Source organism: Dryobates pubescens, chromosome 30 (assembly GCF_014839835.1).
Source record: "Dryobates pubescens isolate bDryPub1 chromosome 30, bDryPub1.pri, whole genome shotgun sequence".
NCBI classification, from domain to species: Eukaryota; Metazoa; Chordata; class Aves; order Piciformes; family Picidae; genus Dryobates; species Dryobates pubescens.
The window spans coordinates 1,287,042-1,302,883 of record NC_071641.1 but is presented as its reverse complement, the minus strand read 5'-3'; the positions used below and the strand labels follow the sequence as shown (position 1 = coordinate 1,302,883).

The window sequence follows — 15,842 nt, the reverse complement described above, 5'->3', positions numbered from 1 at the left end:
CAGTTATTACACATCCAAGGTCCTGACACCACAAGCGGGCATATATACCAATAGGAGATCCACTGCCCCTTGGGCCCCACCACAGACTTTGGATGTGTCAACCACAGACTTTGGATGCGTCACTGTCTGAGCACCAAAGCCACTCAAGAGCAGAGCTACCATCTTCCTCCCTAGAAACAGACAGGGCTAGAAACCATAGGTCTGTCTTGAGAGAACAGTAGCATGCTTGCAGAGGCCTATGCTAGGAGCTAGCATAAGCTTATAATGGAAGACTACAGAAAGCTATGGAAGGAACATCTCCCTTCTGAACAAAGGTGATTACACGGAGACAGGACAAGCCCCAGAAGGAGGGGGTAACCCTGCACTTCCAGAAGATGGGACATCAGAAAAGCTATAGCTCTCCCAAACCTGTCAAAGGAGGCCTTAGGAAGATGTGTCAGGCTCCTCTCCCCACAACATGCAGCTCTGACCCCATCTGGCCTGCAGAGCCCCAGGGAGAGCCCTTAACACTTACTTGCGCATGCATCTTCAGGGTTGGAGCCTTAGTGCTCAGGGACATGCCCACAGAGCAGACATGTATCACCGACCTTCCCCATACTAATCTTTGAAGAAGCCTGAAATGAGCTTGCCACCACTGGGCTCAGGTACTTCATCACCACACCTCTGCCCAAAGCAAAGCACAGACATACCTTGGTGACATCTTGGCAGGACTGGGCTCATCCATCTTTGAAAGATGCTCACCCACAGGCCCTTCCCCAAAGGACAAAGTAAGGGATACTCACCAAGGTCAGCTTTTTCCTTCAGGATGTCCTTGAAATTCAAGCCACTGTTGAGTGTGGATTGCCTGTATCTCATTAAGGCCTCCTTCTGCCCATTTTTCCCTACATCCATCAGCTTGACTGGCTCAGCCCGGAAACCACACTTCCACTTGGAGAAATCGGACTGTGCCCATCTTGCCAAGTCCTCAAGCTTCACAGTAACTTTCTCTGAAACAGCAATAACTTCATCCTGCAAGAAGAATGAGAATACAACACGTCATGTGGGGCTCCACAACAGCCGACAAGCCCCTAACGCCACCCGCCTCAGGAAAGTCTGCCTTGGTGTCAGCAGTTAGAATAGCCAGTACTTAATTTGCTCCTCCTGCCACCTAATATTAGTTGTTTATTCAAAGCAAATATATATGATCTAAAGACAACTTCTAGGACCAGGGCAATGATCCTAAAAGGCGTCTGAAATGCAGGTTGCCAAATCACATTCTGTATAACCCAAAGCCTTGAGGGAAAATTTGTCTTTTAGGTGCAATTAGCTACAAATGTAAAAATTCATGTCTGGATGACTAATGGTTATAGCTAGACCTGAAATAAATGGACTAAGTAAATCTCAGATTCTTGGAACTCTGACTCACCAGAAAATTCCTGTGTTTATGGTACATTTTCCCTTGGCTTATATACAAATATTGAATTTAACTTTTGTCCTAAAATTAAATAAAACTGTGATGTAATCCCAAAAGCAATACTACATAAATGTTACATGCTTCCCACCAAAAGAACTTGCACATTCTCATGTTTCTTAAAACCTTTTTCAAGATCAGAACTGTAATTTTTTTTCCCCCCTTCTTAAACATACGTTCTAAGAAAAGCACTTAAACTTAGTTTAGCCTCCAGAATATATACTCGAATTAAACAGCTCTAATTGCTGAATTTTATCCTTCCAGGAAACAATCAACTCCTCTCAGTCATGATGAATAAGCAGAATGTTTTATAGCTGACTCCAGTGGGCAAGGGCTCAAGAAAGCCTCTATAAAAATAAACAAATAAACACACACACATATAGGGCAAGATACTCCTCCGGATTTTTTACTTAAAACAGCAGAAATCAGTTACGCCGTAACGAGAGCTGGCTGCGCACCACACCTCGCGCACCACACCTTGCGCACCGCACCTCGCGTACCGCACCTCGCGCACCACACCTCGCGCACCACACCTCGCGCACCACGCGTTTCTAGCGCCAGGGAAGGTCACCCTTTCTTGAAATAAATAAACCAGCGTCTGTTTTTTCTATCAAATAAATACAAGTATTTGCAAAGGGGAGAGAAATTCCTTGAGTTATTAAACAAAGAGAAAAGCATGATTGATTCGCTGTGTGTGTTGTTGGTTTTTTTCCACTGAACATTCCTCAGGAAATAAAATACTGGTTAACGGGGGGGGGGGAAAAAAGTGCATTATTTTGATAAGCTACACACAATACAAAACCTGAAGTATCTCCAGTGGAAAACAGCTCTCCCTTATATAATACAAAATTGTTTTATAAGCAGCACCTTCATTACATTTAGTGCTACAGCAAATATTTGCTCAGAAATGAACGACATGCTTATATGTTAAGTAAGCTTGTAATAAAATCTTCCTTTATCACCGCACAGCGTAAGAGCTTCCACCAAACAACAAACAATAGCAGTGATGTTTTAAATCTCTGTTTATGACAAATGTCAATACTTTGCAAACAGGCACTGGGTACTGCAAAGTACAATTTCAATGGATAGTTTCACCCAATTTCTTTACACCATCCACTTGGAATAAAAAAGCTGTAGTCGCTATGCATTTTATAGCTATTACATGGTGATTATTAAATAGAAAAAAAGAAAAGCGTATACATAAATATCAGCCTGCCTGCAAACAGTCTCAGCAATTTCTGGATGAAGTCCTCTTTTAGGATATTGAATTCTAGCACCAGCTACTACACAATTTCTAGTATTTGACACTAGAGAAATCGATTTAGCAGCAGTTTAAAAAAACCCCTGTCTTGGAGATCAGACGTGGTTTTGGTTAAAATATTCTTTTCCAAATAGCTCTCATGATCAAATGATTATGATTTCAATTACTAGTTTCTTCATATCCTTTCCAAGAACTGGTATGACTAATTTTGGCTGGTATACAAAGTAAGCTGCACAGACAATTTATTAACCAAAAGAAAAGTACAATCACTATTACATCATCAATGAATAAACTTGTTTTTGAGAATACAACCTTCACATGCACACACATGATGTGTACACAGGGAAAAAAAAGGGGGGGGGAGAAAAAACCAACACGAAAAGAAACTCTACTGTAACAAGGGTGAAGCAATGCCAGAGCACTTACTGGCTCTGCCTAGGCCACCATGAACAGGGAACCAGATAGGCACGAGCACAGGAAAGGGGGCTTCAGGGGGCAGGAGAGAGCACAACACAGCCATGCGCTTTGTGTGGCAATGGCATGGCCATGAAAACGCGTGGTGTTCAGCATCCCAACACCGACATGAGGGGCCAAAAGACCCTGCAGTAAGACTATCATGTAGTACTTGCCTCAGCCTTTTGAAAAATGGCACTGGGACTCTGAACACAGCTGCTGCAAATGGGTACCCAGAATGGCACCAGAGAGTGCTTGAGCACACAAGTGAAGTTAAAGGCTGAAACCACCCTGGGCAAGCAGTGCTAGGTCATGCCCCCTTTGTGGTCTGCCCTGTCACCTCTGCAGCAGCCATGTCCCTAAGGGTGCTGGCCTGGTCTCAAATTGGCTGGGATTGCCTGAGGAGGACACCTGACCACAGGCCTCCTGCTCATGGCTGCTAGGCTGGTCCCTGTCACATCAGTAAGCAGTGGCAGCACACACTTCATGGCTGCTGGGCCAAGAGCATCTATCCTGCACCTGCTCTAATGGCTGCACCACTGCTGTCAACACCTCCGAAAGCCAGAGCTGTTCCTTACATAAAAACACCACTGTGGGGCTTTGGGTCACCCTGAAAGAGGGGGGACAAGGTCAGGCTTGGCCTGCAGAGATGATGGCCACTGGATGTGCCCCTCATGAGGAAGGTTAGGTATCGCCACTTTTCCAGCACCCAGAAGTGCTCAGCCATCCTTCACACCTGTACTGCCTTGAGCCCTCCCCTTGTACCACTAGTGATCGCCATGACTGCACCAGGGAAATGCAGTCAAGCTCTCTTTCAGCCAGAAAAGTTAGCCTGTGTGTTTCAGGGCCTGCCTTGGGTCACACGGCCCCATGCACAGTGGAACTGGGCAGACATGCTTTCCTCACTGTTAATTTTTTGAGCTCTTGATGGTTTTGAGTCCAATTCAAAGATAATCAGCCATGTTCTCCCCAACTCCTCGCACACCATCCACCTCCAAGTGCCACTGCTAATGCCAATCTCATCAGCTAGGGACTGTGTCTCCAGAACATTCACCCTGACTTCAACACTTTCTTTCTGAAGAGTCTGAGCCACGGGCAGCTTCCACAGAGACTCTCTTCCCCACACTGTGGCAGTTTGCTAACACAAGAGGTCATCTGCCCCAGTGTGACCCAAACAGAGGTCACCCGACTATTTCATCAGCTCTGGGATTTCGATGTGCCTTGCCAAGCTTTCACACATCCTCTTTAGCAACCTTTCTAAAGTGCTCAGACCCAAACTATGAGTTGTGGGGTTTTTCAATTAGTTTTTCTGGAGCAGCAGGTTATAAAAGGGTCTCTCTCCTTTTTGGTTAAGCAAAAATGCCTTGCAGCCCTGTGTCACCACTAAACTTGCTTTGGGACCAGCAGGGCTTTGCCAGCCAGGTGAGCCCACACAGCCATTCAGCATCAACTGCTGCACACCTACTGCCACAGCCCTTCTAGAGAACTCCTTTCAGCGAGGTGGCAAACGAATACAGATGTTGAATAAAACAAACACAGGTATATGGTGACACATGACTAACAAACTTTCAGAAGATTAAAGAAAACTGCTGTACAACCTTCATGTCATTCATAATTCTATCTCTGTGTAAATGTGAAAAACCACCCACGTCACACACAATGCACATATATATCCACACAAAACCCAACTCCTCGTGTATTAGCTGCGATCTGAAGAGATATGTTTATGAGGTGTCCATTGCATAGTTAGATCTTTAATTGCAGGTTTTTTCCTACTACAGGAAGATGAGGTTTGCAGGAGGAAACAGCTAGCAGATTTCAGCTCCATTCAGGAATGAGATTTATTTTGGATGGGCCTTTTTGGATGCTGACCGACCAATGGCAATGATTTTCTCAGCCACAAAGTTGCCTAAATCTCGAAATAAGCACTGTCTATAAAAAGAGGCAGTTCTTCTTCTGTTTCTATAAAAGTGGGTATCTAGTCAGCCTATAATTTAATGCCTCTTACAAGACTCCTAAAGAAAGTATAATTTCACCTATGGGGAGAAGATTCAGAAAGCTGGTGATACAAACCATTCTCACCCCTGTTATATTTTTAAGAGTGCATTTGATTTGCATATTCAGAGAAGCCATCCAGGGAGAACGGGACAGTATCTCCTCGAGAGCCATTATGCTTAAATATTATGTCACTGTTGTCTAAGCAACCATCATAGCCTTCCAAAAGCACAGAATGCTATATTGCCTGACTCAGCAGATGGTTGAAATACTTGCAATCAGGGAAAGCGGTCAGGTAGTTATAATAGTTTAAAGCAGATAATTATTTTTTTAGAAGAAATATTAACTCTTACGAGGCAGAGAGTCACAGGGCAGCACTTGGAGGTTGTACATCTTGACTGCATGTGTGCATACAGTACGTCACAACTCCTCACTCATTGCCAGTAACTAGGAAAGATTTATATTTTAAAGATGTCCAGGCAGAATTACGGCGACTGAGATAGCTCAAAATTTTGACGTCCTGTGACTGTTTTCACTCCAGTGCTTCCAGAGGTCATTTAAGGAATTCTGGAGGGCACGAGTGAGTTGAACACCTGCTTGGCTGTCTCCTAACATCAAATACATGGCCTAGAGAGAAACAGGAGACAGTGTAAAAACTCTTGCTGATAATTACAGGAGACACTGCTTGCCATTTATCTGATCAGTGTGATTTGCATTACAAAACATTACAAAACATCTTCAAGCCTTTTTACCGAACCCTTTAGCACGGTCGATAGCTGGGGATGCCTATTATACAACCTAGTACATTGCTGATGAAAACATTCATCCAGGGGAGCAAAAAATACTGTGCAACTCTTGTGGACTGCATTCACCAAGGACAACAACTGCGTATTTCATTTGAGCATAAAGGCCTCTATTACTCTGGGCTTTCCTTACATTCTGGGTGTTTGTTATTTTGTATGATACAGAGGAAAGGAACCTTCCCATACTTTGCACAGTAACAATGCCATTCTCACCCCAGGAATCTGCTTCTCTGCTCTAGATCCCTTTAAGGCACAGAAGGTTGTGCTGTGGAGGTGGAGAAAAGAAGGAGGGAACTTATTTCTAATAAACACCTCTTCTGTAGCAATGCATTTACCTGAGTGTTTGAGCAAAGTGTTGTCACCCATACTTCATAGCACTGTCAAACTAAACCACCCTGTTAGTAGAATCTACAGTTATAAGACCTTCTCTGCCATACAGATGCCACCAAGGCTTTAGGACAGTGGTGGAAACCAAGTCATCTCAATTCATCCCTAACTTGCTTGGCAGAAGCCACTCAGGAACCTGAACCCAAATCTTCCAACTCATTTCCTACAAAGCAGCACTTCATCCAAGCTTTCTTCCAAGGACCATATTCAGCTCTAAAGGGGCAATGAAAGTTTACACAGGACTGCTTTGCTCCCAGAGACTTCCTCTACTGTAAGAAGGTCCTGTCTCCCTTCCACCTGCTGTAGGCTGGAAGTACACAAGGGTTTTTAAAACTGCAGGATCACAGATCAGCTAAAACACTGGCACCAACGGAGAGGAAAGCTTCACAAAACGCTTCAGCGCTTGGCACAAACTGGGGCAGCTTTTCACAGTATCACCAAGGTTGGAAGAGACCTCAAAAATCCAACTCCTTTCCCTGCCCTGATTGCCCCATTTTGTGCCATCTCCTCAGGAATCCCCTAGCTCAAAGCAGAGAGCAGTGTCCTGAAGGATGCATGGAGCAGAACTGTCTGCTGGGTTTGAGTCTGCAACATTCCCCATAGACGCCAGTCTGCAAGGACCTGCAGAGACCACTGCTCTCCACCCATGAACTTTTGGGGAGAATGGAAACACAAGCAGCCTACGAGCTCACCTGGCACACAGGAGAATTTGGAAGAGGCCAAAGCAGAACCTTTCATCTGGTAATCCTTTGCTAATTACCTTAAAGGGCTATAATGATCTTGTTAAATTCAGGTGACAGGTATTTCCCTAGTCAAGCACAGCCACACAGAGCTGTCTGAAACTCTACATCCCAACACATCCATGCTGTCTGCCAGGGTCCAAAACCCTAAAGAAGAGGCTACGATAAAGGACACAGGTGAAGCACGTGAAGCCCTATGGTATTCTCTTTCCCTTGTATTAGCAAGCAGCTTTTTCTGCATGACTCAGTACTTTCCAAAGCAAGACAAGCAAAATGTCCTAGGGCAAGACAGCACTGTGTCTTTGTAGGATGCTTTGTGGGATTCTGGTACATCTGGGCCAGAACTTGGGTGGAGATGGAGCACACAGAGGGATGGCTGTGGGCAGCTAGACCTGGCATTTCTACTGTGATGCTCCTCCTTTATTTCTGGGGTGATTTTTTCTCTCTCCTCCCAATCCTGAGCAGAGGTTCAAATTGAATTTGTATCTGTCACTGCAGATAGAAGTTCTGACCAAAGAGAAAATAGGCTTCAGTCAAAATGTTTTCCCGTCAGATAGCTCACAGATCTCAAAGAGCTGTTTCAGTTTAGGCAAGTTGACAAGCAATTCATTCCTAATTTTGCCTACTACAGTTACAGTACAGAAAGCTTTCCTCGTAGATTACATAATTATATTTTTCTTAACAAGGACTACATTGCATTAGCAGGTTTAAATTATGCAAGCTTATTCTTTTGTCTTTTGTTATATTGTGTTCTATTGTGCTGGTAAAACAATATGTGCTTTAATTAGCAAATATCTGTAAATAATTTACTTGCTTTTCATACAGCAGAACAATGGAGCCAATTTTCACATACATCCACTGAGCATGTCTAGGGGGTTTCTCGCCAGAACCTTCCATTGTTCAGTATCTGTATCAATCTGCCCATCATTAGCAGCTAATGCTCAACAACCAGGAAGACATTAAAGTTTTGGCCCCCAGGAGCAGCCCAAAGCCCCCCAAACCCGAGGCTACGTGTTGCAAAGAAAGATTAAAATATCCAGAAAATGAAAACAAACTCTTTTTATTATCTATAACCCTGGCACCTTCACACAGAAACATGGACGCCTGCCAAGCATTAAGGTCACTGGATTAATGCCATAAAATGCCGATGTTCATCTGACCTTCTGACTGCATTTTAGCTACAAAATAAAAAGCTCAACTTGATATGACACTGTGAATCATGCAAGCGTCTAGGCTCTGCAGGGTTAAAGCTGGGTGTGAACCCACACCGCACATGCACAAACACACACACAAAGAAAAAAAGCTCTTAAATCAAGAGTGGATGACTGTTCAGAGACTTAAGGCATTGTTATTTTGAATGCGAATGAAAGGGCCAGAACAAGCATTGCAAGAATATTTCAATTATGTTTTTCCCAGAACTACATCTCTGAGCAACTCATGCAAATATTGCTCCCCTAGCAGGAGAACTTCCCGAATAAAAGCACAGGAGAACTTGCATCAGAAGATACTTTCTGTATCATTCGCATATTGTTTGAATATTATTAAAAATGCAAACTCTACGTATGCCTTACTCTCCTGAGCAATACAGTAATTATGATTAAGGGACAAGCAGCACAAAAAGAGCCAATTTATCTTACTTGTGCTTAGGAATACTATTGTGTAACTAAGCAACTAAAGACAAAATATAGTCTAATTAATTCACTCCTATGCTTATTTAAAAGACACAATTAGAACATTTTTATTTTCCAGCCTGCACAGTATCTCAACATGCTTGAGGGTGTACCATGTGAGGCCTATTATTCTCCAAAGACAAGAGTTTAATGTTTAGTGCCACTGATCAGACTGGGAACAGCCACTCTGGAGAGCAGTGGGTGTATTTTACAGTCTGAATGCACTGGGAAGCAGCAGGGGAGAAAAAAAAATAAATTAAAAAAAATTTCAAAGGAATCTGCCCTAAGTGACCAGATATGCTAGATGGCTGGCTAATGGCTAGCAACATGTGGCTTGTCTGAGTAATATCATTGTCCTCTCTTTCCTCTGCCAGCATATGCTACTGGTGGCAAGAGATAAAAATATACAGAGTGGCTACGCAATTATCAAACCCATGATATTTTATGACAAATGCCATTTCTCTAACGCTGCTATTACAGTGTGCCTGATTTCCAAAGCTGAATTAATTTGAGCGAGTGTACGGTGGAGATTGATGCTATTAACATGATTTTTAAAGCACCCTTTAATAATCATAATCTGCATGTTTGAAACGTGTTGTCATTGCCAGTGTTGACAGATACGAGCATAAGGCACACACCGTGGAGACTAAACCAGGGCTGTTCTCATTTCCAATACAACTGCACAGATTCTTACGTCTCCCAAAAAGCAAACTGCTTTGCAGAGTGAGGAGCACATTTTTCAAGGTGGGGGTGGCAATAAGCACCAGCAGTGTAAGGCACCGTGCTTGGGCCAGCCTACTCTACCTTTACACACTGGGGTAGGACCCCACACATAAACAGCCCCTCGGAAACAAATTAAACTTTGGAGGGAGGCTGTGAGCATCTGTCCTGAAAGAAAGGCAAAATAAGCACACTGCCTCCCTTAACTTTCTGGAAGAATCTCTTCTGCAGTTACAAATGACATACATTTATGGAGAGACTTTTTTTTCCTTTCCCTCAATTAGTCAGAAAATGCAAAATACTGCTAGAGAAATAATTACAGGAAACTAGCTCTCTCCTCTCCTCTGTATGAGCAACGCTTACTCATGTAAATTACTTGCATGAGTAAGGATTATTTGCAAGGCGAAAAGCATTGCATCAGATGCCCAGTTTGAGAGAAGAGATGAAATCAACATGAGTTCGTAGTAAACTTAGCTGCTGATGAATGAACCAAAGGCAGATCCCCACTGACAGTCCAGCCTCAGCAGAAGCAGTGTTCACCACGAGGCAGGGCGATGCAGGGATGTCATACCATGCACAATGAATTAGTTACTTGTTTGGGTTTTCAGGAATTGTACACATTACATCAAATACCATCCCTGGAATTAATGAGCAACGGCCTTGATATGTATCTTTAAGCCCACTCTAATTAATGCCAACACCTTTAAAAACACGAAAATACAAAGCACTAACAAGCATTTTGCTTTAGAGCTGCTTCTGCAAAGGTCAGCCATTCCAGAGCCCCACATCACCCCCTTGGAGCAGAGAGCAATAAATGAGCTGCAGGCAGGTTTGGCCAGAACCCCATGAGCTGCAGGATTCAGGGACTGAGCCCACCTCATGCTCCCAGATTGCCAAAGGTCCAGGGCATGGGGCAGGGGCTTTCTGCCAGCAGACAGCTGGCAACTACTTCTCACAGTCAGGTGCTGGAAAAGCTGGGGACTGCTTTTCACAGACGCCCCGTGAAGCACAGCCTCACGGCCACTCAATCTGGACCTTTGTAGACCCACAAAGCATCCTCCTCCAAGCCCTGCACAAGGTGCCTGCTGTCATGGAGGTCTTTCCATCCTGTGCAGGAGGTGACACAGGGAAACGCACTGGTACATGAGCAGCTGAGAAGCCTGGGGCAATGCAGTGTCTTCCTTGGTGGTGGCCCTTCCAAGAATGGAGGTCAGCCACTTTTTCCCCTCGGAGGGAGTGGGGAGAAATCTGCTCCCACTCTGACCAGCGCTTCACCTGCTGCAGTATTTGGGCTCAGTGGTAATCTTAGAGGCAGTTCCTGAGCTTTAGAAGCAGCAGTGAAGTTTTCAGTGGAGTAGAGCAAAACTCTTCTAGCTTGCCTAACAGCATCCCCAATGGTAACACTGCTCCCATACAAAGGCCTCCACTGCTCCAGTACAGCAAGACCCCTGGCTCATGCATGATGCTGGAGCTGGTCCCAACCATTCCATGGACATCACTCTGGGATGCAATGAGCACTGGTGCCAGGAGAGCTCATACCTGCAGTGTGTGACCCATCCTATGTTTGCCATCCACTGAGGCCCTTCAGGAAGCAATCTCCAGCTGCCTTCTTGTGGCATATTGAGGGTTAGAAGAAAGCTTCTCTGCTGTGCTTAGAGGGCTGCTGAGCCTTGGGCAGGAGGGAGGGGTACCCTGGTGGAACCTGGACTTGAACACTTTGCTGCATCTGGGCATCAGCATATGGAAACATGAAATTTTAGCAGCAGTCTAAATCTGGATGATGAATTCAGCTAGCTATAAAAAGACTTATATTTACACTTATCTCTGATTAGCTCAAACATTTGGCAATCAGATAAAATACGCCATCAGAAATTTCTGACTAATAAAAGCCTTACATACCTCCTTGCTTCTCATCTTCTCCCAGCCACTAGCTGAATATTGTCATAGTGTCAATGCTGCTCTACAGAAAACAAGCAGCAAGCTGCTTCTGTTAATCATGCCGCTAGCACAGGTAGCTGCCAGCAACCATGCCTCAGTCTCTGGTGGGCTCAGTCGCAATCCTGAGATTCCCCAACTCGCTCCCCTCACCAACAACATCATTGACAGTAAGCACCCCCATCACCCTTTGCCTCTAACACAGCAGGTCTGCAATACACGTTTTAAGCACCATCTCACTTCACACCCCGCCCCCCTCCTCTGAATGTATGACAAGGTGGTTTAGCCTCTCCACAGTCCCACACCACTAGGGGTATTTACCTGATGGCTATGAGACACCTCTGACTTGAGAATTGCACCCTGTCCCACAGGAGCTTAGCTTGGAGTTAGGAAGCCTTGTGACCCCAGAAGTGACCTTGCCACCACTTTTGGGACAGGTGCGGGTATCACTTACTCAGTGAACTACAACAGGAGGAGATCAGGTGAAACAGCTGCTGATGAAGCTGGTGACCCCCACCCAGAGAGCCCTTCGCGAAGCACCAGACAGCACCCAGCCCTTTGTCTCTCAGCTGCCGGTACGTCCCTGAGCACAATACAGATTGCTCCAAACTATTAAAAATCGATGATAAAAAATCATTCCGATGTCTATAAACAAGTTAATGGAGTAAGTGAAAACAAAGTACATTTCTTAATGGGAGTGTTATGTTGCCCTCTCTAGGCCCTGGCTCTCAGTGCCGGTTTCTGTAGGCTCCCTGCCAGAGAAGTATCACTCAGAGCCGTTGCTGTTGCTGCTGCTGCTGCTACTCTGCTAATGAATGACTAACTTAGGCCAGAGGGGAAATGACATCACCGGGGTGTAAAACACAACTGCATTAGGAAACTTTTTACCTGCTTTACATTTGTCATAATTATTCTACACAATACAGCCAGCATTTGCATAATTTCAAGGCGTGCCATTATCTTAATTGAAAATTGTTTTCATATGGTTGAATAATGCAGAATGACATCAGTTAAAGCCCCAATGAAATGCACAAGTATAATCACACGGCTAATTACCAGCGGTGTTTGCATGTAAAAATAAATAAAATTGTGCATATTATTAGGAAGGTGCATGCAGCTGGGAACTCTCGTACTACAGCACTGCTTCCCTCGTAATGGTAGGATTAATTTTCTCTGATGTTCCTACCACAGTAACATGAGCTGATCATTAAGGCGTATTAAAATGATTTGTGTCCCTTTCCCCACCCCCTCCCTTCCAAATATCTTCCATTTTACACACACGAGACACACAGAAGCATAGTTTTAAATAGTCACCACGGGCAATTTCAGAGCATCCATTGCTCACTGTCATCTCCCTGATTCTTAGGAAAAGGCTCCCTTATCTCGGCGGCACGCACAGAAAATTAAAGGGAAGAGGTGCCAGCGAGCGGAGGTGCCTCTGAAATGCATTTGGACTGCGTATGCATGTATACGGGCACACGGCTACGTGGGCACCTACAGCCAGCCACGCGTGCTCCCGACAACAGCTCCTGCGGGCATCAGACCCTTACTGTACCCACGCCCTGCCAGCATCTCCAGCAGAAGTTCCCCAAATACATCTCGTACCCCTCCTGCCTGGCTTCCAGCCCCTCTCGAGGTCCATCTCCGCAGCTCTTCCTGGGTACCTCATCCCTCCCCCTCCCCACACCACGGACCCTGCTGAACCAATACATTAGAAAACCAAATAACGGGAAGGAGCGGAGACGGGGCGGGGGACGCGGCTCGGGGCGGGAATGCGGCGGGGGGCGCACCCTGAACAGCCCCATGCCGGCGGTGTGGAGCAGGCGCGGGGCCGCGGTGGGTGCCGGCGCTGGATACCGGCGGTGGGTGCCGGTGCGCAGCGTGTCCGCGCCGCCGACCCGGCGGCTCCCAAATACGCCCAGGCATATCTGCAAGTTATTTGACTGTATTATTCCCGTACCTGTCATTTATCACTTTATTCAACACGTCCCTGCCAGCTCTATAGCTTTTGATCTCCCTCAGCCTCCATTTCGTAATTTCCGCCCTCTTAAACATATCGAATACTAAAAAAAAAGCCCCGAACAATATCGACCCCCTCCATGTGTTTTGTTGGGATTTTTTTAACTCTTTTTGTGTGTTTTGGGAATTTTTTTGTTGACGAAGCAGGAGATGGGCAGGGCGAGCCCCGCACACACTCCGCTGCCAGTCGGGCCCGGGGCGCCCGTACCCCGACACCATCCGCCCTCCCAAGTTCCTGGGCAGCGCGCACTGGAGCGCCCCGACGGCGCGGCCCCTCCGCGCTGCCCCGCCACGCACAGCGGGAGGGGGACGCGGGGAGGAGGAGTGGGGGTAGTAGAGGGAGGGGGGGTAGCCGAACGCGGACATGCAGGTGGGGATGAGCGCAGAGTGGGGAGGGTAAGAGGGGGGGACGCGGAGGTGGGGTGCCGGCGCTGCGTTTACCACCTCGCCATGGTCACTGGTCCTGCCCTGGGGGGTGTCCTCGGGAAGAAAATAAAGTTTGGCGCTGGAGAGAAGTTGCCGGCTGGTGCGCTCTTCCCAGAGCAGCTGCAGCTCCGCGATGCAGGCGGGCTCCTCCGCGCGGCACCGCACGAAGAAGAAGTCGCCGAGGGAGAGGACCCGCGCCCGGCCGCCGCCGCGGTGCTGGAAGCGGAACGCCCTGTAGAAGACGTAGGGGCCGTGCGAGCCGCACGGGGCGCCGACCCACTGCGGGGAACAACAACACGGCAGCGGCATCAGCGCCAGCGCCGGCTCCGCGCCGCGCCGCGCAGCGCCGCGCAGGAGGAGGGAGGGCGGGCGGAGGGCGGGCAGGAGGGAGCGGAGGGCGGGAGGGGGGGAGGTGTGTGCGGCGGGGAGGGGAGGGGGCGCGCAGCGGCGCGGAGGCTCCGCGGCGGCGGGGCGGGGCGCGGGCGCGGGGCGGCGCGGTACCTGCAGTGCGCTGCGCTCCATCGCGGCTCCGGCGCGATTGAACTCAACATTCTCCCAAACTTGTTGGCGTGAATGGAGCTCGGCAGGTCCTGGCAGGGAAAAGCCAGCCCCGCCGCCTGCCGACCCCCGCCGCCGCCGCCACCGCGCCGCCCCGCCGCCGCCACCGCCCCCCGGCCCCACCGCGCCGGCGACGCCCCCGCCGCCGCCCGCCCCCTACTCGACCCCCTCGCCGACGCCCCGCCGCGCCCCGCCGACGCCGCTGCCCGACGCCGGCCGGCCCCTAGACGCCCGACCCGGACCGGCAAAAATGCCGCGGGCTGGCAGCGCGCCCCAGGTGGATGGCGAGAGGGCGGTGGAACGGCGGCTGAGTTTCCCGCGGCGCCCAGCGATTTTTGGGTCCCAAAAAGGCTGGCGGGCTCGCTGCGGATCTGACAGGACCTGCCTGTATATGTCTAATATAAAGACCATTTCCTGCGGCGCGAGGGGCGCTGCTCGTCCCCGCGCGCGCCCGGCGGGGCCGCCGCGCTCCCACCGCTGCGCCCTGCGCGGAGCGGTGCGGAGGGACGCGGGGTTGTCTGCATGTACGGCTCCCCACACGCCCAGCGGGCCCAGCCGATCGCCCCGGCGGCTCTGTGAGGGCGGCCGACTCGCCCTTCATTTATTTATCTATCGTTTTTGCCCGGGAACGGAGAAAAGTGGGTTATCGATTATATAAACACATCAATATTCATGCGCCGCCGCGCTGCGCGGGGAGACGCGGCTCGGCCAGGAAAAAACAACGAGCCAGGGGAGGGGGCGCCAGGAGGCGCGTCCCGCTGCGGTGATGGGCGCGTTGTCTCCGCGCCCGCGGAGCGCGCAGCGGGACGTGCCGGCGCTATCGATCCGCCAGGCGCTGTGGGAACTGCCACTGCGAGGCCTGGATACTCCGCGGGAGCGAAAGGGCGAGGGGTGGCGAGTAGGGCGGTTACGCGCCCCACAGATGGGGGCCGGCTTCTCACCTGTGCCCTGCAAGCCGCACGTCGGGGAGATCCGCGGACTCTGCGCATCCCGCGGGGCCTCCGCGATTCTGCGCTAACGCGGATGGCTTGGCTTGCAGCCGCAGCCGCGGACAGTGCCGGCGAGGGAACGGGGGAAACGGCCGGCCCCGGAGGGGGCTGCTCCTGACACTGTACCCGCGCAAAGTGAGCCCGCGGTGCCGGGCACAGAAAGTTTCCATCGGGGCCCCACGAGCTGCAGCCCCGCGGGTAGACGCCACTGTGGTGGCGCGCGACCCGCCGCGCCCCCGGGTCACCCACCCACCCACGCGCCTCGGGCACCGACGGGCCGGCACTTTTTTTAGTGGTAGGGGTGACAGATGTCTGTCCTTTCCCCAAACGTCGTCTCGCTCCGCGCCAGCGCAGCCGGCTGCGGTTCGGCAGGCGCGGCGCGGAAGCAATGCGAAGCGGCACTTCCACCCCGCCTCGCCGTTCTCCGAACCGGCCT

General features: G+C 49.1%; 1 protein-coding gene across 3 annotated transcripts in view; it reads right to left on the bottom strand.

Annotated features, from left to right (window-relative positions):
- Positions 1-14,457, bottom strand: part of ARID5B (AT-rich interaction domain 5B) — a 116,257-nt gene extending 101,800 nt beyond the window's left edge. For 2 of the 3 annotated variants that reach the window (XM_054174686.1, XM_054174687.1), the window contains exons 1-3: positions 14,361-14,457; positions 13,878-14,138; positions 783-1,008 (exon numbers count right to left, since the gene is read on the bottom strand). In XM_054174686.1, the coding sequence (XP_054030661.1) occupies positions 783-1,008; positions 13,878-14,138; positions 14,361-14,381 (508 nt within the window). In that variant the 5' untranslated portion in view covers positions 14,382-14,457. Of the gene's footprint in view, positions 1-782; positions 1,009-13,877; positions 14,169-14,360 lie in introns of those variants that run through there. The other variant, XM_054174685.1, reaches the window with a different exon arrangement.
- Positions 14,458-15,842: the final 1,385 nt, after the last annotated feature.